Source organism: Oreochromis aureus, linkage group 16 (assembly GCF_013358895.1).
Source record: "Oreochromis aureus strain Israel breed Guangdong linkage group 16, ZZ_aureus, whole genome shotgun sequence".
In the NCBI taxonomy this organism is placed as follows: domain Eukaryota; kingdom Metazoa; phylum Chordata; class Actinopteri; order Cichliformes; family Cichlidae; genus Oreochromis; species Oreochromis aureus.
In genome coordinates, this window is record NC_052957.1 from 15,355,238 (window position 1) to 15,377,495 (window position 22,258).

At 39.2% G+C, this 22,258-nt stretch overlaps 2 protein-coding genes across 3 annotated transcripts in view; one reads left to right on the forward strand and one right to left on the reverse strand.

Moving 5' to 3' along the window:
- Nucleotides 1-20,270, reverse strand: LOC116323000 (RNA-binding motif, single-stranded-interacting protein 1-like). Its single transcript, XM_031743257.2, has 13 exons — nucleotides 19,952-20,270; nucleotides 17,042-17,217; nucleotides 14,763-14,821; nucleotides 11,596-11,687; nucleotides 7,272-7,429; nucleotides 6,278-6,357; nucleotides 5,577-5,692; nucleotides 1,703-1,752; nucleotides 1,527-1,614; nucleotides 1,179-1,229; nucleotides 671-781; nucleotides 460-540; nucleotides 1-373 (listed from the first exon to the last, which is right to left on the reverse strand). The coding sequence occupies exons 1-13, from the start codon at nucleotides 20,000-20,002 to the stop codon at nucleotides 302-304; spliced, it is 1,185 nt and encodes a 394-aa protein (XP_031599117.1). The 5' UTR covers nucleotides 20,003-20,270; the 3' UTR covers nucleotides 1-301.
- The window catches only part of tank (TRAF family member-associated NFKB activator), a 17,234-nt gene continuing 14,179 nt past the window's right edge, over nucleotides 19,204-22,258 (forward strand). For both annotated transcript variants that reach the window (XM_039600196.1, XM_039600197.1), the window contains exon 1: nucleotides 19,204-19,370. In XM_039600196.1, the coding sequence (XP_039456130.1) occupies nucleotides 19,357-19,370 (14 nt within the window). In that variant the 5' untranslated portion in view covers nucleotides 19,204-19,356. The remainder of the gene's footprint in view (nucleotides 19,371-22,258) is intronic.

Sequence of the window (22,258 nt, forward strand, 5' to 3'; positions counted from 1 at the left end):
AAAAAAAAAAAAAAAAAAATCCTCAGGAAAATAGTGAACAGAAAACATATTTGCACAACTGGACACGTGATTCTTTCTTGTGTCCTGTGGCCACCCCTAGTAAAAAATAAACGTTCTAGTATGAAAATAAAACTTCTTTAAATAAACTTTGAATCATCTGATGAACTTAGGTGTACGCTCTGAAAATGATACCCGAAATAGTATCACTTTAAACATTTGAGCAAAACAGTGAAAGATCCTTAGCGTCCGCTGCGTTTGTAGACAATGTTGTGAGGGCTGTTGTCCAAAGGTTACCTCAGCACTACTTGGTTTGTTGATAGGAATAGGGGGAATGATTGCCGGATGAGTCCACATGTGACTGTGCACTGTTTTCCTGAAAGAAAGAGTAATAACTCAGTTTTTTGGGGAGGACAAAATATTTTGCTAAAAGTGAGGCTGCAATTTTGTTGCTGCACATACTTCCACAGGAACAGTGGCTGCCGGCAGATGTGGATACTGTGGGATATATGCTCCTTGCATAGCTGTATTTGGAGCCATAAACTGCAAGAAAATGGAAAATGAGACTATTCAAAAACCAAAATAAGCATATCTTAATAGTTTTTTTTTTCCTCAGACAAAAGTATAATGAGTCACACAATCTCTCAGTTAATCTCATGCAGGTTTCTCTCACCGTTCCTGCACTACCCAAGGAGAGGTGACCCATCTGCTGAGTGAGAGGCGCCATCATGGAAGGAGGCTGCAGTGACAGAGATGGGTCGATAGAGGGCGATATCACTGTACCCTGCAGAAGCAGAAGAAGGTGAAATTTACAATTTGAGCAAGTTGGCTATAAACATCTCGACTGGCCTGATGCATCAGACACTGTTTGTATATTGTTGCCAACTCATTTTCAAACTAAGACTATCATATTTTAAATCTGTTAGAAATCATTTAGCATCTGTCATTAAATACACAGCTTCATACGGTCCATCCAAAACAGTCATTTAGACACCCATACACAAACACATTGCTCAGTCCTCAAAAAAAAAAAAAAAAAAAAAAAAAATCAGTGTCACCTGTGTGTAACTACTACTTTAAGTGTCCGTCTGTTTACACTAAACCAAAGACATATTTCGTGACTAAGAGTATTATGATTAAAAAAGAAACAGAACAAAACACGAGAGAACTCTTGTTCTTACTGGGTGCTGCATGATGTAAGGCTGATGAGGCATCCAGGATGGGTTCTGCATCTGGAACATCAACAAACACGCTCGGTAAACAGTCTGGCTCAGAGCAAATGCTATTTCCAGAGATCACGTCCTACTGTGATTGGCACATAAACAAGCATAAAAGGCTATACTGACATTTGTCACATACTTGACCTACATCTCCAAACCCCCCCCCCCCCCAAAACTATTTCAAATCTCAAAGACACATGTTTAACGAGTATTTTTGAAACTAAATTACATATTTCTATCACAATATTCACGTATTTTACATACATATGTTTTAAAGTGCATATTCATCAATAGAAAAAGTATTCAAACCTGATATGTAGAAAGCGGAGACATGTAGGGAGACATGGAAGTTTGAGTAATCATCCTGTTTGAAATACTGTATGGTGCTGGAAAAAATCTGTGAAAGTAGAATTGAGAATATTATATTATATGACGTAAATATATTGAAACAACAACAGTGCATTATACATGTTTATCTAACTTACCCATTTTGCATAGCAGCTGAACTGGGATCATACGTGAGTGTCATTCCAGCCTGAGGGAAAAGAAGACAGGACTTTATCAACTTAGATGAAGTCTGCAACTTTAAATAACATAAAACCATCATCTGTGGTGTGACACTGGGTCTATATACACTTCTGTTTGTTGGGAACAGAAGATGTTCATCTTTTTTTTTTTTTTTTTTTTTTTTAAATAAACACTGTTTGTACTGACTGACCAAACAGTCAGCTGATGGTGTTTTTTTTTTTTTTTTTTTTTTTGTATAAACACTTTATTTGTAGTTTTCCAATTGTCATACATAGCATTCTTATTATTTTACAAATAACCACAAAACAACAATCCCCGCAAATCATAAAGACAGATAATACCAAGACAGGAAAAGGGAAACAAACAAACAGAAAAACAACAACAACAGCAAAAAAAAAAAAAAAAAAAAAAAAAAAAAAAAGGGGGCGGTGCACCTCTCAATTGCTTTTACAGGACTGTTCTAGGGCAAACAAAAACATTCAACATTCCAGTTCCAGACCAGGTAGATTGTTGACGTATGTTAACAGAGGGTCCCATGTTGTGTGGAATTTGCAGATGGATCCGTTGAGAGTACATCGGATTTTTTCCAGTTTGACATTTTGCATAACATCCCTTATCCAGTGGTGGTGTGAAGGAGCAGTAGGAGACTTCCATTTAAATAAAATCAGGCGTCTCGCTAATAATGACAAAAAGGCAATGACCCTCTGTAAATGGGCAGGGGGAACAGAAGACGCAATACCAGAGAAACAACCAAAAATCGCCACCAAGGGGGAAGGCGAGATGTTATAAGCATAGGCTTTAGAGATGACTTCAAAAAATGATGACCAGAAAGGAGCAATTTTCGGACAGGACCAAAACATATGAAGGGAAGTAGCTGGAGCCTGTTTGCATCTATCACATGATGGGTCTATGTTCGGAAATATTTTTGCTAGTTTAGCTTTTGAAAAATGTAACCTATGTAACACTTTGAATTGTATTAGGGAGTGTCTTGAACATATAGAAGACGAATGATGGTGGTTTGTTTTGTTTTGTTTTCTCAAAGTGTAAAGCACTAGAGCTAGCCAGAAATTATTACCACGCAATAGAAATGCAGTGCCTTGAACAGCACATGCTGTGGACTAATAATGTTACAACGGTTATAGCTATAACTTGTGCTCCGTGAAGTGGGGCGCACATTGTATGAGGTATCAAGGAATCAATTGACACTTCTATCCCAGGATTTAAGGACCTGTGATGATGAGTGCGCTCCAGCCTTCACAAACCAGATGTTAGATGGCTTCATTTTGCAGATGAAACCGCTTTGCTATTAAGAAACAGACCAACAGTGGTGTTGTACTTTGTTCCTCTTTTTTGGGAACAGAAGTTGCAGTCATTACTTATAATTCCCTTTTAGTTCATTCATTTGGTATAGCACACAATGTATGACACATACATTCATGCCCTGTAGAAGAGGAACTAAAACTAGAGTCGGACCTTTAGTGCAAGTTAATGCTGAGCCTAGGAACGAAGACAGGATAATCTGCTGACAGGAGTGTCACACCCATACGATAAAACAAATGAGTTCAGCGGTGACCAGTGACATGGAAATTGCTCTTTAAAAAGAGCTTATTGATATAGCGCTGACTGAATGCAGACTGTACAGTCTATGTACAATGAGTAGTACCCACAGTAGAGACAGCAGAAATATGCAATCTTTCTTGCTCTGCAGCTTAAATACCACAGAGTTGCAAGAAATGGATTATTCTAACCCGCTGTAGCATTTTGAATTGGTCAGTGCTTTTTCCAACAGTTAATGAAAAAAGCCTAGCTGGCACCCCCCCCCCCCAAAAAAAACAAAAACCAAACCAACCACACAAACAAACAAACAAACAAACAAACAAACAAACAAACAAACAACCACACAAACAAACCACCCCAGTTTTCTCAGAACCAGAAAGCTTTTCTGCAACGTCACTAAGAAGCCCTGAGCTTGAATGACAGAACTAGCATGCTTGTACATTTGCATTTCTCTGGAGCTTGCCCAATGAATCCGATTATCTTCACAGCGTAATATATAAATACATTCATCTTGAAGGGGTGCTAATGCTCAATTGACACATTTTGTGACTGTGCAAAGGGTGAATGACAGAGCAAACAAGTTCACCATTTTTGAGTATGCAGTGTGGTCATGTGTATTATTAGTATCTGTGAAACTCATTGAGGAAATCTATCTCCTAGCCTACTATACAAATTTTAACTTCTGACATTTTTAATGCTTGCAGTTCTAAAATAAGACACAACCAAGCTTTCTCTTTCTTCTCTCAATAACAAAATACTACATGCCACAGCATTTGCTTGCTTTAAAAGCAATGCAATAATGCAATGAACACTCCCTCATTCAAGGAGTGTTTATTACACTGCTGCAGGTTTCTCTGAAAGGACTGTGTGATAATAGTCACAAAGCAAGGTGGTTTGATGATGATCTATGAAGGTACTTCAGCTACTAGTTCACCTGGTGTACTGACCAAGGGTACTACTTTTTAGCTTTCCTCCATAGAACAGGGCCATTGAGATTAGACTCCACAGATATTTGTCCTCTACCAGCTCCGCCTAAAGCATCGCCTGATTTGTCTGAAGCACTGTCGGAGAACTGTGAGAACTATGACATAGGTGGACTCGGAATATGAGCAGACAATTTTACAAGCATTAATGATTTGGAGGGGAATAAAAAAAACAAAAAAACAAAACAAAAAAAAAACAAAACCCTCGGCTGGCAGTGATGAGGGCTACTAACAGGCTTAAAACAAACAAACAAAAAAGTCAGTCAGTCAGTACATGGAACAAAAAGAAGTGGCTCCATAGTGTAGTGATTTACACATTTCCCTAACAAGCAAATCCCAAGTTTGATCCTGGGAGGAGACAGAATTCCCTTTAGGGTTGCGTCAGGAAGGGCATCCGGCATTTAAAAAAAAGTCTGCCAAATCAAACATGCGGAGCTCCCTGCTGTGATGACCCCTCGTGAATAAGGGAGCAGCCAAAAGTTTCTTTTCTGAATAAGCTGAACACAACATTGTGAAATGTGACAGCTTTTACTGCCTGCCTTTATCTTACTCAGTGCCATCTCCATAATTAAACCCAGGACTTCCCAAACCTAGTTATCAGTGAACTGATGGGCACAACATCACAAAAGTTTACAGACCTGTAAGCTGCATTTAAAAAAAAAACGAAAAAAGAAAGAAATCTCAAGCAAATGAGCATCTAAAGCAAGGAAGAAAACATTAAGGCATCATTAAGGCAGAAATAATGAATAATGTGACCCGCGCCTCTAGCTGGTATACTATCCAAATTTCATGGTAGCAAAAGAAAAAGAATGTAACATTTAAACTGGCGAGTAGGTTTATCTGCAAATCTTATGACGTTAATGAATACAAGACTTTAGTGTTTTAAATGTGTGTTTTAGGGTCATATAATTATACAAAGACCCATAGAACAATAGGCCTCAGTCTTTCCACTGAGAATCTGATTTCTTATATAGATACCCAAGATTGACTCTAAAACCTCTCTTAAGAGACCCTCTAAGGAATCTTTGCACCAAAATCCACGGGATTTTCTAGGAACAGTGACGCCATTTTCTGGAGCAGATGAGGTTTTCAAGTTAAATTGTTATGGCACTGTAACCCATTAAAAACCAAACTATTGTCATGACACAAAAAACAAGCTACCAAGTAAATCTGAAGTTACCATTGCTGAGCTTCAAATCCTGTTTCATAGCACAGACCTCAGAAGTTTGCCCTTTATTATTATTCCTATCTGCCCATGGATTAGTAGCTGAGACTCATTCCATCAACTTACCAGTCTAGAGTCACCATCCCTTCCCCAGTGTCGACCATTCTGGCCAAATTTATTCTGGCTTTGTCTCTTTTTCTGTCCACCATCAGCAAACTTGCAGAGCAAAGGTTCAGTTGGCGCTAAAATGAAAAAAAAAAAAAAAAAAAAAAAAGAGGCATGGCAAGAGAATGAAATATGAGATTTGTGTTTAACAAACACTATTGCACAGACTCATTGTTCGCCATTATTTTCTGTGTAGTCAGTCACTCCCTGAAGCCTAGGCGTACACATTTACTAGCCAGCCTGGGAACACAGACATCTAATTTGGCAGCTGTGGAGCTTTAATCCCCTCCCCTTCCTGAACGAGGCACGGCCAGCAGAGACTACTTCAGTCTAATAATCCAATTAAAACGCTTAGAGAGGGAGTGAAAGCCACACAGAGCAGCTCTTTCGTTTTCTTTGTCTATGCTCTGCCTCTTAGGGCTGAGTGTATATGAGCTCTTTACCAGCAGACTCACTGACTCCTGTTGGAAGAATGAACCACTGAGCCAGTCACTTCATCTTGCCCATACAACTCCACCCAATCCTATGCAGACTAGCCCTAATAGACAGACTTTATTTTCTATCACATCTTTTTGTTAATGACATTGGTGTTAAACCTTAAATGTAGTATTTTGTACTGTATACACCACCAAATATAGTATAGGTATAGTGTATGTTCTTACCTGGTACACCTGGAGGTGTCTTAATGAACTTTCCATTGAAGTGTGAAATGACTGCATCACATTTTTCCGTTGACTCCATCCTGAAGCCCAAAGACAGAGTGAAAAACAACAGAAGTGACATTTGCAGCAACAAGGCGTCAGGTGCTTTCCTAAAATGACTTCTTTATCAGTTGGTGGAAGCGGTGGTTTGTCATAAAAGATTTTTATCTACAAGTTCATGGCGTGCATCTCTTGTAGAATCAACTTGAACAGTTTTGGACATGCACAAAAAGATTCCCGTGATGAAATATGATATTTTCTGTTTTGCCATGTTTTTACCATGGCTTTGACTGTCAGGTATTTTAGTTAAATGTCAGGTTATGCAAGTACGACTGGCGGAAGCGAGTATTACCACTGCAATTAAATAAACCAGTCATTGTGAAACTATTTTTAAAGGCGTTTCCATTTGTCCATACGTGAACAGTTTCTTTGTTAATCAACAACAGCCCCACTGTATGTTTTTAGATATTATTTTTAAGAAGTGAAACAAATTCTGAAAAGGGCACTGAGAATTTTACAACAAGAATCATCTTTTTTTAGTGATATAAAGATTTATTTTTACTTTATGACTGGTAAAAATCAAGTAGAACATAGCAGATGTGATTAAAACTGTGGCATTGTTAATAATAAGTTAATATCAGACTTCCTGTTGATTTTCTCGCCTGTCTGGAAAGGTCCATGCCACACATGTTTCTATTCCTGGACTTGACAACACTTATGTTTTAGTGGCCAAAAGTAGTCCCTTCCTGTTTATAGTTGTAAAGATACCTCTTTTGGCCAGGAAGCAATCCAACAATTTTTCAACAAACAATATACAATGCTAGGTAGAGGCCAGAGATGTTTTTCAATTATTTCATGTGCCTATTTGGTTTAGTCATACCAGTGCGGTATGCAAACAGCCTCTCAATACTATTTCAAGTTCTATATCTGACAATAAATTACAAAAGAATCCCACCTTGCAAAGCCCACTCCTCTGCTGACTCCACTGGAGTCCCTCAAGATGCGAGTTGATATGACCTGGCCAAAATGCTTTAACATGTTCTCCAGTTCCTGCTCATCCACAGACACAGGCAAGTTCGAGATGTACAAGTTTGTTGGGTCTTGTTCTTGTTGCTTAGAAGAAGAAGAAGAAGAAGAAGAGCAAGAAGAAGAAGAAGAAAAAGAGAGAGAAAAAAACCCCACACATATGTCAAAACATTGTAATTGCAATACCAGAAATGCCTTAAACACACCAGGAAAAATATTCCTTTGTAATATCACATCCACACTGACTTTTTAGTAGTTGGAAGAGGAAAGGAGCCACTTCCTTAGGAATTCCATATTATTTATCCTCAGTAATGGGTTTCTGTGTCTCCTTTGGGAGTTTTCAGTAATAAGGGGTTGGCTAAGAGCACTGATAAGAAGATATTTGCATGCGGCTCATGGTGGCTTAAGGCTCGCAGCTGGTTTCTTGATGTATTTTAAGAGCATCAGCAGAACTGCAAGAGATAGCTATGAATCCCTGGGGAGAGGCCTCTCACCATAAGCATCTGTGTTGTGTTTTTCATAAGCAGCAACAATAACAGAAAATGGAATGACAACAAATTAGCTGCAGCTTAGGCAACACCAAACAATAGCAATGTGTTCAAACATAGGATTTAACCCTCAAAATTGAATGGTTGCTGGTGCCAGATGGGCTGGTCTGAGAATTTCAGAAACTGTTGTGTGGGAAAATCCCAGCAGATCAGCAATCTTTAGGGTTTACAGAGAATAGTTTGAAAAGGAGAAAATATCCAGCATACTGTTGATGCCACAAGTCAGAGGAAAACAGTCAAATTGCTTTAAACTGACAGCGAGTCCAACTCCAATTACAATCAACATATGCAGAAGAGCATCTCTAAACACACATCAGCAGCAGAAGCAAACAGCGGGTTGTACTCCTTTCAGCTAAGAGCAGGAAGTGAAGCTAAAGTTCACACAGGCTCTGCTTAAACTGTTAGATCTTTGCCAGAGTGGACACCCATAAATCAATAAATAAGTGAGCTTCTTTTTATGGTTGTTAGACATAACTTAATTGTAAACATTCACGGGGAATTTTGAACTAGTATTTACCGTTACTTGTGACTTATGTAAACCGAAGTTAGATTGAGGTGAATGACCTCATTTCAAAGATCCAGTAAGTCAACTTCAATAGCTTATCTATTTCTATCTGGATTCAGTTTTGCCTTAATGATCCAAATCGAAGTAACAGTGACAATGGCACGCACATAACGAAGTATCTAAAACCTTAAGAAACATTGATTTTTAACGTTAACCTTTTATATTTGTTCCTTATAGTATTGTTCAGAACTTTGTAACATAAAATCCTCACTTTTTATAATTGCATTTACCTTTCTCAACAGCATTTAACTTAAGCGTGGCCTTTAGTATTTAAAATATTTAAGTATTTAAAAAAAAAAAAAAAAAAAAAAAAAAAAAAGCATACTGGTTGGGGCAGGATCCCGCAGACACGGACATGACAGAGGACACTTGCTCCTTGCTCAGTGTTGTGTGGGAAGGTGAACTAATTTTTTCCAGACAATCCACTGTTACCAAAACAACTCTCAATTATTCATTTCCTTTTCTGAAAGATATAAAGCCACAAGTAAAATAACATGACTTCAGAGCCCACCATCGAACCATCTGTTATTTTATATTCCTGTATATTCATTTAACAATATTCAAAACTCTAACTTGAACTGCTGTACAAATATACGATTATATTGAGAGATTTAATGAAAAGTCTTTGAAGTGGGTAGAATATTATCAGCCTGGACAGACATACCATAGGAGCGCATGGATATACATGAAGTGATGAAAAATAATCGAGCTGTGTCACCATCGCCAATTTTACTCACAGTACTACTTTTTTTAGACAATAGCAATTTCAGATAAAACATTAAATATTAAAATATTGTTTAGAGCTGTAGTATAATCTGCTTTGTTTTGCTCAAATTTAACATGAATTTATGGTCTGTTCTCTAATCTCCCACAAACTTCAGCTCCTTATTAAGAGTTTCATTCAAGTTAACAGACAGAGTCACTTCTGCTTCATGTATTATTGAGTGGGGCCTTTTCTAATAAACTAATCTAACATCATTTATAAAAGCTGAAAATAATGTTTGTTATAAACAGACCACCAAAGAATTTTATTTTGGTATTTGGTATGACCCCCTACTGGTTTTAATGATAACATGTACGTGATCTGATATGTACTCTACAAAGCCTGATGATCCATGTCATCCCACTGCAGTTTGAAAAAACGTCCTATGATATGAGGAATCTATTTGATTTCTCTCATTAATTAAGTGTCCCCATAAATATTCAGACGGGTTAAGGTCATGTAATTGTGGAGTGAAGTCCTCCGTGGTCTTCTTTGGTGTTAAAATGGTTCTTGCAAAGTGTTGACTATATTTTGCAACACTGTCCTGCTGCAGAATAATTTCTTGAATACTGCCAAAACAATGTGTCGCAAAGTATTTGATACGCAGCAGTACCCTTGACTCCTTATATGAAGCCGTCATTTACATGAGAATTTGGCTTCTCCTCTTTTTAAATGCAGTTTAGAGATCACCAATCACATTCTGAGAGCCTTCTTTTGGTTTTTGGAATCTTTGACTTTTTATTTTGCTAATCATGCATCTGTGAAAAAAAGCTTTATGTATCGATTTCGTAATGATGTAGTAACTTCTGGTCTGCGTCACTGCCATTTTAGCATAACTGATACCGTTTCTCCAAAGTGCACTGGAGTTTCATATACCTTTAAAACTTTCAGTCAAGCCCTGAGAGTTTGACACAGAACAATTTGAGTCACTTTGTCCTGATGTCATGTTTCCCAACATCACGGCGCTACTTAACGCGTAACACAGTTCACAGCCATATTTATAGGAGCTGAGCAACAACTGCAACTTGATCTACTTGAACAAGCTTCTGATGAGTAGATCCAATCCAGCTGAGCATTAACTGATTGCAAGCTTCAACAGAAGAAAAACATGTCAAGGAAATACTGACCAATCCCAGCAAACATGTCACAATGTTGTTGTTTCTTTAAATGTTTAAAATCCTCAAACTTTCAGATTGAAGTTAGTTTTTTGGAATGCTCTGTGTTCATCCATTTATGAGAACATGAGCATATTAACAAATGCACTTTGCCTCAAAAGGAGAAATGTACTAAACAATGATAACAAATGCAACAGAAGTCCAACTAGTTTTGTACAAATGAGAACCAAAATGGAAACTGATAGAACACAAGTGAAGAAGACCATCAATGACAGCAAGAAAGACACCAGGTAGAAAGCTGCAGGAAGAGGTTGGAGATTCAGCAAATGTCTTGGTAGAGTCCTTTTGACAGCAGTCAAGTACAAGTACTTACTACTTTCTTTTGACAAGACATTAACTATGACCTCACAGCTCATTGAACATCAACTCCTAAAAGCACACACACACACACACACACACACACACACACACACACACACCAGAAATACCTGTTACACATTAACCTACCATTTTGTTCATTAATAATTACTGCAAATGGAACAACTGCAGTCCAGCAGAGTACATATTCAGCCTGTATTAGTGTACAGTACTGTTTCTTATTATTCCACTAATCTTGTTTGCAGAGCATCACCGTACAAGCCAGGGACATTAAAACTCATTTTACATTGAGGGCCACATACAGCCCACTTTGATCTTGGCCAGACAAGTGAAACTTCCCTTTCTGGCAGTGTAAAGACGTTTAACTGCACATTTAATCCCTGAGATATGACAATAAAAGCTAGTGTTTCTACATGACAAATGTATAAAATTACAGAAAAAAGTTCTGGTAGCTCACTGCACATCGTGTCCCATATTTCCCAAGTTCCTGTTTTTCCTGTTCCTTTCCAGTGGCCCAGATTGGAGTCTTTGGCGGGCCGATTCTGGCCCTTGGCCCTTATGTTTGACAACCCTGCAACAAGTACTTGTATAATTCACATGCAGCAACCTAGAGGCTGCCACAGACTGGTGCATGGGTTACTTTTGTCACACATACAGTAATTACACAAATAGAGACTGTTCTCAGCACACACTTCCTGTATGATTCAATTCAGTGATCAGAGCCATTGAGCATACTGGTTGTGGAACGTATATCATGCAATCCTGCTATGTAATACCTTAAGGATTAGTTTTAAGTTGATCAACTAGCCAGAAGGAGGACAAAGAGTGAAGCTGAGTGATTTGTATTGATGTGATATCAGGATTAGTCTGCAATGAATCCTTACCTTTGCCATCTGAGCCTGGACACCACTTGTCTTCAAGGCAGCTACAGCTTTCTGAGCTGCAGCGGGGCTATCAAAGTCAACAAAGCCATATCCTGAGGGGACAAAACACATAATTAGGATGACATTCTAGACCAGAGACATTACATGAGGAGAAGACATGGCTCTCAACAAATTCTGACTAAATCTATAGGAGGTCCTCTGAGCCACTCAGCAGTCAAACTGGGAAACATGTTGTTGACAGTTTAAACTGTGTGACATACGAAACGTGTTTGCCCCCTTTCTGATTTCCTTTTTTTTTTTTTTTGTATGTTTGTCACAGTTTCAGATCATCAAGCAAGTTTAAATATTACACAAAGATGACGCAGGTAAACAAAATGCAGTTTCTAAATGAAGGTGTTTTATTATTAAGGTGGGAAAACATACAAACCTACATGGCCCTGTGTGAGAATGTAATTGCCCCCTAAGCCTAATAATTGGTTGGGCCACCTTAGCAGCAACAACTGCAATCGAACATTTGTGATAATTGGCAATGAATCTTTTACAGCACCGTGGAGGAATATTGGCTCACTCTTTTTTGCAGAATTGCTGTAATTCAGCCACATTGGGGGGGTTTTTTGAGCATGAACCACCTTTTTTAGGTCATGCCACAGCATCTCAGTTGGATTCAGGTCAGGACTTTGACTAGGCCACTCCAAAGTGTTCATTTTGTTTTTCTTAAGCCATTCAAAGGTGGACTTGCAGGTGTGTTCTGGATCATTGTCCTTCTGCAGAACCCAAATGTGCTTCAGCGTGAGATCACGAGCAGAATTCATGGTTTCATTTACCACAGCAAGTCTTCCAGGTCCTGTGGCAGCAAAACAGCTCCAAACCATCACATTACCACCACCATATTTCACTGTTGGAATGATGTTCCCTTTCTGAAATGCTGTGTTAGCCTTCCAGACCTTCCAAAAAGTTCAGCTTTTGTCTCGTCAGTCCACAGAGTAGTTTCCCAAAAGTCTTCAGGATCATCAGGATGTTTTTTGGCAAATGCTTTTTGGTCAGCAGCGATTTTCTTATTGAACAGGCCATTTTTGCCCAGTCTGTTTCTTATTGTTGAATCTTGAACTCTGACCTTAACTGTGACATGTGAAGCCTGTGGTTCTTTAATGCTGTTCTGGGTTTTTGTGACCTCTTGGATATGTCATTGATGTGCTCTTGGAGTAATTTTGGTTGGTCGGTCATTCCTGGGAAGGTTCACACTGTTCCAAGTTTTCTCCAGTTGTGTATAGTGGCTTTCACCGTGGTTCAATTGAGTCCCAAAGCCTTAGAATTTGCTTTATAACCCTTCCCTGACAGAGAGATGACAGTGACTTTTTCCAAGTGTTTCTTTAGATCGTGTTATGATGTGTTGCTATTTGAGATCTTTAAACCTCCTTCACTTTGTCAGACAGGTTTTATTAAAGTGATTTCTTGGTTCAAGTGGCTGCCAGTAATCAGGCCTGAGTGTGCTTAGTGAAACTAAACTCAGCTTTCCAAAAAAATGTGGTTAATCACAGTTAATTCACGATTTAACAAGAGGGGCAATTACTTTTTCCATACAGGACCAGGTAGGTTTGGATAACTTTTCTACGTTAATCAATGAAATTAATGATTAAAAATGGCATTTTGTGTCAACTTGTGTTACCTTTGTGTAATATTAAAATATGTTTGATGATCTGAAACATGTAAGTGCGACAAATATGTGAAACACTAGGAAATTGGGAAGGGGCAAACACTTTCACACCAATGTATCCCCTCGCTCATTAGACCAAACATATAGGAAAGTGTACTTATTTCAAAATGCATTTTAAATTATTAAATTATAGACCTGAATCATTTTGGTTTTCTGAATTGAGCCAATAATAAAGCTCCAATGCTGTGAAATTATAGACCTGCAAAGTTGGAAGTTTAACTATAAAAGTTTAACTTATGCCAAGTTTAGTAGTTTGTACTGGATTTGACTGGATGGTCTGCAGTTTTTATGCCCCAGTAACCACTGAAATTAAACCTACAGCCCTCTCCTTATTCATTTAGAAGGGGTCATCACAATAACTGCCCAAATAACTACTCAGAGGCATTTCATAGATCGATGTCAAGTGATGGGACTTGCTCTTACAAGGACTTTCTCTATATCAAGAACATAATTATAGAACCACCAATAGCTATCCTTGAGATAACTATTCATTCTGTATTTTAAGACGCAACTTTAAAATGTGTATGTTTGTCTATTACATAATATAGTTCTTTCTGTTTATACATATAAATATGCTTGATTTGTGCGTGTATGTGCGCGTGTGCATGTGACAGCATGTTTTTTGAAAGTAGGGGGAAAAAAGTGCTGAGGCTGCAGATACCAGTGGGTCAGTTCAGCTCTTTGTAATGGGGGTACAAACAGGGTGTATACATAGTTTATAGCTTCTACTGTTCTTGATATATAGAACACATTTAAAATGAGTCATGATGAATGTATCAGAACAGTTCCAGCTAAAAAAAATGGGTCACACCGTTTTACGTGAATCTGGTCTGACAGTTTATGAAAACAGTAAAAAAGTCAAATAAGGCAGTTTTAAAAGTGGATAAGTAAGGTCATCGCAAAAGCCTGTTCTATTTAAAATTCAGTCAGAGCCTCGCAAGGTCTTTAATGGTTTCTCATTTCACTGAAGGCCTTTGATTTACTGGCATCTCTATAATCCAGTAGAGAGTGACAAAGCGATCTCTTAATCCCATTACCCCTAGAGATTCAGCAAGCCCTGCTTTAGTCAGGTGGGCAATCTACTAGAACTGGAATAAGACCAGTGTCACTCAGCAAGAAGAGGAAGAGTTGGGCGCGTCTTCCTCCTAGGCACCGTGCATGACAGCGACAAACCAGCGACAAGAGCCGCTGCTTAAAATAACACGAGCTGAGAGGCAGCTTTAAACAGCCTGACTGTCTGTTTCCTGAAATGATCTGAAACTACATGTCTGCTTGATTTTGTTTTTTTAATGACAGAAGTCACACCCTGGATGCTGCAGTTTTTTGGGAATTTTAGGAATGTGTAGGTGCTATATATGTTGCGTGGCAGTTTCCTTTCATGCATATTGAATCTCAAGAGAGATAAAAGAGGGCAGTGCTGGTAAGACAAAAAAAAAAAAAGAACATGACACACCTTTGCACTTATTTGTAGTCTTGTCCAAAATAGCTTTTGTTGATACAATTTTGCCATACCTGTGGGAGGAGCAGAAAGGCGAGGTATTGTTAGCAGGTTTATGCACCAGACAAAGCCAGTTATAAAACACTTTGACTGAGAGAAGGTTGAGCAACAATCCATGACATCACTGTAAAAACATGAGAAACAGGAAGTGGTTTCCATGTGGTGCTGAAAACCCCACAGTGCTGCAAACAAGTCATCTCCAATTTCAAATAGTCCCTTTGCCTTGGACCAAACTTAACCAGCGTTTTAAACTTTTAACAGTCTCACTGTCTCTTACAAGAAGGAGGGTGATGAAGGGCAACATCCTTGCAAAGCCTATGTGTCACAGGCTGTTTCAAGATTATATTTAGGCTTACTAGTGAACTATATACACATTAAAACTGTCTTCACAGAAGACTTTTTCACTGACAGATTTCTCTAAAGTACTGACAGACCCATGCCTCATGAAATACAAAGACTATTGCATTCAAATTATTCTTTCTTGCCATTAGTCGTCTTTCCAATCCATCGCTTGAAAGTTTAAATTAGTTTAACAAATGCAAAGTGGTGTACCTGACCATTTTGCATTGCATGTCATGCTTACAGGTCACCACAGTTTCCATTCACTACATTGCTCCTACACTTTCCCTGTTAATCAGGACACCCTTTTAAATTTCCATGTTACTTAAGACAAAACCCTAAATTGCTCTGTCACAAATATGTAATAGTGATAAAAAGTGCTTTTGTAGGTACACATTTTAGTCCTCTTCAAACTAGAAAAGGGTTAGTAATAAAATCTTTGACCAAAATGGGAAAAATGAGACAAAAGGAAAATCTCCAGAATCTTTATTTATTTTTTAAATTGTACAGTATTTTCCAATCTGAAGGGTTTATATACCCTTGCTTCAGGACACAATGTAACATGAAACAAACTGCAGGATATATAAGCTACAGATGGTAAACTGGGTGAAAGAGCATGAACTTCTGACCCCTCTTTCTCTTGAATATTAATTTTAAATTACTCAACTACAGATCCTGTTATTTCTCTTACAGTACCATCAAAATGCAGAACATATGCATGCACCTAACACGTAACCGCTTATCACAACTTTCAGATCATTCACTGTGATCCAGTGAGGTATTCTGAATGCACAAGTCAAGTCTTGTTTGCTCCCATATTTACAAAGGAAGTGGTAAGCAGCCCGTTTGATGTGATCTCTGTGATGCACCTATATACACCACGACAAATAAACTGATTCCAACTACATCCTCACATGATTCGAAAAAATAAAAATAAAAATAAAAAATCCCCAGGGTCAAAAATGTTCTTTTGGACCCGAAATTTACCTATAAGCCTCTGCATACAAATGAACCGCACATTTTTCCTTCTTATTCACTGTCATATTTTTAAGATGGGGCCTCAGAGAAAAAAGGAAATGAAATTTCTGAGGCGCCATGGTCTGTCTCCTTGGTATATAAAAAGCAATCAGGACGCAAAGAGGGCTGTGAATGAGCTCATTGCATACCTTTTTTTTTTTTCCCCCACACACATATGATATATGAAATCTTGACTCTGTGCCCTGTATGCTGTCAAGCTGAGTTATGTTCTATTTATCTCTTTCCATGTATAATCCTTGAGATAACTATTAAATCAGTATTGAAGTGTAGCCTTGAATATTGCTGTTATATTGGTAAAATGACACATTTACCTCTTACATCAACCCGTTTGCATTCTCATAAATTTGCAGTATAACAAAAGCACTGGGCCACACCTCTTAATCTTTGAATTCAGCTGTATAAAAATAAAGCAACAAGCCACGCAGTCTACCTTTACAAGCATTTGTAAAAGAACTGGTTATTTGATATCACCCCTGCAACAGGTTTGTTAAATTTATTTCCTCCTGGATATTTTACAATTAACTGTAAGTGTAAGCACAGCAACTCGGGCATGAAGTGGCACACCACGTAAAGTTAGAGAGGCAGGTTGCTGAGTGCTGAAGTGCACAGTGTGTAAAAGTCATCAACGCTCTGCTGATTCAGCAACTGCAGAGTTTTAAACCTCCCCTGCATAAACATCAGGACAAAAATTGTGCACTGGGGGCTTTCATGGCGCGATATTCCAGAGTCATATTCAAGTGACCCCGTGCTTTTGTCCATATAGTGTATTTCAGTAGTTACAACCAGTGCAAACTGAAATAAATCAATGAATGATCAATGGCAGATAATAAAGGACAACTCAGGACGGTGGTACTCACGGCTGACAGAGCTTGACCAGGTCATGATCTGTAGTTGAAGGGGACAGGCCTCGGATGTAGAGGTTTGTTTTGCTGAGCTGCTCCCAGCCTGCAGTGCTACTGCTGCTGCTGTTGTTGGTGCTGCTGTTGGTGCTCGGGCTGGGTGGAGCCATGGGATGTGACAATAGGGCAGGTTGCTGTTGTACGTCAGGGAAACAATAGGTTAGGCTCGTTTCTAGGGTTCATCAAAATCAAACATGGTTTATTATCCATTCATATATGTTGCTACAATAGTCACGTACAAGGGGAAAAACAAGGATCTGTCTGAACCCTGGAAACCATCATGGAAACATGTAAGGTCCAGTGTGAGAATTATTATTTTAGTTTCGTTTTTTTTTGCATACCACTGATTCATAGATACAGGGCAATCCCCAACATACCTCTGCAGTCAGCACAATCAGCCCACACAGCCACCTGTAGCTTTGACATCAGCATCACACTAACGTCACAATGCCTCAGGGTGTCGAATAAGCTATCGGCAGTCATCTAAGGTGTAGCTCTAAACCCTTTAACATCAATATTCTGCTATAACATGCTTTACTTATTTAGGGATGGCTTTTCAGACTTCAATATAAATGTATGACAGTCTTTTCACAAAGTGAACCAACGCTTTCAGTCTCAGCATTGTGTTTGTTAGCTACTGAGCCTCTTTATCGAAGGCGGGGAATATAAAAAAAAGCAAAAGTAAAAGTCCTCTGGCTACTGAGCAACTTTGAGCTTTGTGTTTACAAGACACAGATGTCCCAGTCTGACAGAACTTCTCCCCTTGGGGATTTGTCTCCCTCCTCACTATCTGACAGTGATTACCCCCGACCTCCAATCCCTCCCCCACCTCCCTCTTTGAAGAATCACACGCTGAGAGGAAGCTGATGGCATCCCAAGCACGAAGTGGTGACAGGATTGAGCAATCCAAATCTGGACGTCAGCCTAGAGGATCTTCTCTTGTGACCAACTGGTCGCCTGCCTCACATGCCTTCACCATGAAACAAGCCTGACCTACTGTTTTCCCACTGACTGGGGGCAAAAGTCTCTATCTCCCTCACCCTTACCCGCCAGTCACCTGCTCTTTGAAGCATGGTGAGATTGCTAATCAATTTGAACAGAAAGATTAATGGGAAACAACTGACAAAAGTCAAATTATTAATTGCCTAAGATGGTGTTTCTCTTGATAACAGCAAACACAGATTTTTCACATACTGTCAGGCCAAAAATTTAAACAATAATTACCTCACTGGGATTCAAGAAGAAAAACTGCAAGTACCGTATCATCCACGTTCAATCTTAACGAACTACTACACCTTCTGTATCTTTTTTTATCTTCACAGTTTCATTAAAATACACTATACGTAATCCTTTTATATTCTTGTGGATGGTTATGGGAGGACTTAAGCCTGTGGGTGGCTACACCCTGAACCAGTCACCACTGCATCACAGAGCCAACACGGCCACGCTTAGCATCACCAATTAACCTAACAAGTATATTTTTGGACTCTGGGAGGAAGTATGGAGAGAGGCACAGGGAGCGCATTCAAACTCCACACAGTCAGCCGACACAAAGCAAGAACCCTCTTGCTGTGATACAACAGTCCAAACCACTGTACCAATGTGCCACCCAAAAACAAGAATAACAAACAAGACAAGTCTTATTAAAGCTAAATTCTTGGTCTCTCAAAAGACAGACTCTTAAGCAGACATGAATCACATCCTGGAAAAAAAGCATAGCTGATGCCATCTCTGGGTACATAATTAACAAAATATATTTGTCATATTAAGAACTTAAACAGTAGGAAAGGAGATGAAGAAAAACAACCAAAAGCTCCAAGTTATATCTTTAAAACTTATATCTTTAAACTCGGCAGAGTCACTGCCGAATAATAGTTTTGTTTTAAAAAAAACTTTTTTCAGCTCTAAAAAAAATGCCGCATAATATAAAGTGAGACATGCCCTATATGCATGCACCTCGGTGACTGTTTATAACACCAACACACAAGGCAAGGCGATCTTAAAAGAGGATTCCGGCCACAAAGACCACAGCTTCATGTTTCAAAGCCTGGGACTCAGGTGGCTGTAACCTCCCTTTTTCTGTGGGGCTGAAAGTGAATTTGGCTTTCAGACAACTGGCTGATGCAGGAGTGCGAGAGACTGAGATGGGGGAGAGGACGACATCTTATCAGCCAGCTACAGACCAGCGGAGCCCGTCATATCCTAGCCGGAAATATACACAGGGTTTCCAGTAACAGGCCTCACCCATGGAGCTCTAGCCACAGGATAACAGCATGAGCGGCGCAAAGTAAATATGCTTATTCAAACCTTTGACTCAAGGGGTGTTTTCGACATCTATATGTGACTGGCACAAAGTGAATCCATCAGTGGGCAATGAGCCATCCATACTGTGTAATTATACGCTATAGAGGGGAAGATCTGTAGCCTTCAGCAAGTAAACTCAGTGGATGCATTTGCTCTCGAATAGATAAAGCAGCCAGTGGCTTACTGCGCTGACAGAGAGCGTAATGAAACAGAAACCAAACAAAATACAGACTGTTGCAAGTAAACATGCACCCTAGAAGTTGTTATGCAGGGTTTAGTTTATGTAAAGTGGTGTTGATGGCCAGTTCATGTTGTCCCTACTACAGGACCTGGACCACAGCCCAGGAGCAGCAGGTATTCTCATTATTCATAAGTAGCCTATGTGGCGATTACATCACAAAACGTGAATGCTGCCACTTTAAATAACACGCAAAAAAGTTTTCTCGGTTCACGTTCGGTTTATGTGCGCTGTGCGATTCTGTCATGCAGACTTATTTTATAAGGCTGCCAACGAGTCAACTTTACGCCGTAAGCCTGGTCTTTGGTAAATATTTGTTTATTTACCTGTTTGCGATGCGGAGTCCTTATCGGGTTTCCAGTATTGGCAAAAATCATCCTCAACTGGACAGTAGGTGTTAGTTGTTGCTAAAGCTACTAATTTCAGGTGAAATGCACCAAACTCCACGTAGAAGTAGAATATATGTTGATAGATATCCTCCTTACTCCGCTAAAAGACAAGAAAACTGGTTTCTGCGCATATTCGCTGTATACATATCCTTGTTGTCGTCGACTATCCGGCAACAGAAACCTCCGCAAATTGTCCCAACTTCAGTCGCCCAGCCCCGTCTCTTTTCTACTCAGCGACTATACGGGCTTCATTGATTTGCAGTCAGCGCCGCACAGGACAGACGCCGCTACGGTGGGAGAGACCATTTATGCTTTTGGGCGTAGGGGGGTTGGCGTTCATGAAAGGTAGCCACAATTAATTCCAGCTCCCACATCTTTTGTTTAACGAGTATTAAATATATGTCATGTATTATAACTTAACTGTTCTTCATGTGTGCGAGACTATCTGCGATGTCCTCGTTATCTAAACACATAAAACCAAAGCGCTGTTTCTCCCTCTGTTGTCGTTATACGTATTAAAGGCTACATACCAAACGTTCCACTCTGCACATCCACCGTCCTGGATGTGTTACCTTGGTGTTGTTCTACGTGAAAAACAAAAGGGGAAAACAAGACCTGTCTTATTAATTGCATTCAGTGTAGGTGCAGCCATTGTGATCAAAGTGAAATCCAGTGTTAAAGGCTCATGCGTCACCCTACCTTAAGCAGCACATTTTTTAGCCATTAGCCAACTCTACAAGTCACAGTGAAGAAATTGGGATACACTAATAAAAACCTGAAAACAAAATACTGTCTACCTAGAATCATAGCTTATAAGGTCTCTCAAACACTGTAGCTACATATCTGGCTTGAAAATACTAAAAAAAATATGTTTTCCCTTATGTTGGTAAATTGACCCTTTAACCTTAACCTAACCACATTTTTTGCATACATGGAATACCACTGGGACCCCTGGGGACCCAAGAATAATTTACCAAATTAAAAGAGCAAAAAAATAAAAACAAAAAAATGCAAACAAAACTAACAACAAAAAAAGAAATAATCAAAGTATTATGACATATGCAAATAATGAAATCTAAAGGAAATTTTTTATTTTTATTTTTACAAGTACAATTAATTTGCAAGTTTCTTAAAACTAAAATCTGTACTTTTTAAATTTTTTATACAGCTTGCAGCTTTTATCTAAAGTGCAATCCATACTATTAAATAACAGCTTATTTACCCTTCTTTGATTCTGGCATCACTTTTGATTCTGGTATTAATAAGTTTTCAGTAATTTCAAGTGTCGTATTTAAAGGGGGAAATCAATCCATCTTTTTTGACCCCAGTTTAATTTAAATAAACATGCAACCAGCCCGCCCAGAGATGTAATCTCTACCGCATGTTCCTGGTCTGCTCCGGGGCCTCCATTATGTTTAATTTATGCTACCGTGGTAGTGTCCATTTGGAGAAGTATTCGCCTACGGAAAGGAGTTTTCAGCCACCACAAAAATGCTCCTCTGCAGTTCTCCAAAGTCCCAGCAAGCATAAAAAAATATGCCGTACAAAAAGGATAAACAGTGGCTGCAGTGGATACTTTTCATTGTTTAACACTTGGTTTCAGAACTTAACTCTCCTCCCAGGTTACCTGATGCACAAACGGCAGCAAAGCAGGAGTAGCCCACAGACTGGTTGTACTACATATTTTTGATATTTTAGCCCATCTGGCAACAGGCATTTTCTGCAGGTTGATGGTCAGTATGAAGCTGCAGACGGACTGTCATAATTTCCATAATTTGCATGAAACACCTCATTTAGGAGGCATCCAGGTCAGATGTCGGTACTACCCCAGCTAGTTTGTTTCACTATGGAGGCATAGCATCTTTCCTCTGCTTGGGTCCCTCCCAAATAATGATTTGTATCATGCTATGCTGGAATGTGACAGCAGGAGCAAACAGTTGATACTTTCCTGTCTGTGATTCAGGACCAAAGGTAGCAACTTTTTCCAGCAGATCATCCAGCTGCGCGTTGGACAGTCACACCAGCAGGTGGTTTTCCTCACTTCCAGGAGGGCCATTGCTGTGCAGATTGGGGTGTGTGTTGTAGCACTATCAGCTCTCCTTTTCATGTGCGATGTAACCAGGTCATGTCTCAGCTCTCAAAGGTACAGTAGATCCAGCAACATCTCCAACATTCTGATAACACTGAGCTTGGGAAGGTCCCCATTCAGATGATGAAAGCAGCAATGGCATCCCAGTATGTCTT

Bases quoted from the DNA above. Each gene is read 5' to 3' on its own strand.
- LOC116323000 (XM_031743257.2), bottom strand. From the start codon at position 20,002: ATGATTTTTGCCAATACTGGAAACCCGATAAGGACTCCGCATCGCAAA. The intron at 14,822-17,041 runs GTGAGTACCACC...CTCCTCCCACAG, and splicing joins CTGGTCAAGCTCTGTCAGCC to GTATGGCAAAATTGTATCAA. The intron at 1,615-1,702 runs GTAAGTTAGATA...CTACTTTCACAG, and splicing joins TCAGCTGCTATGCAAAATGG to ATTTTTTCCAGCACCATACA.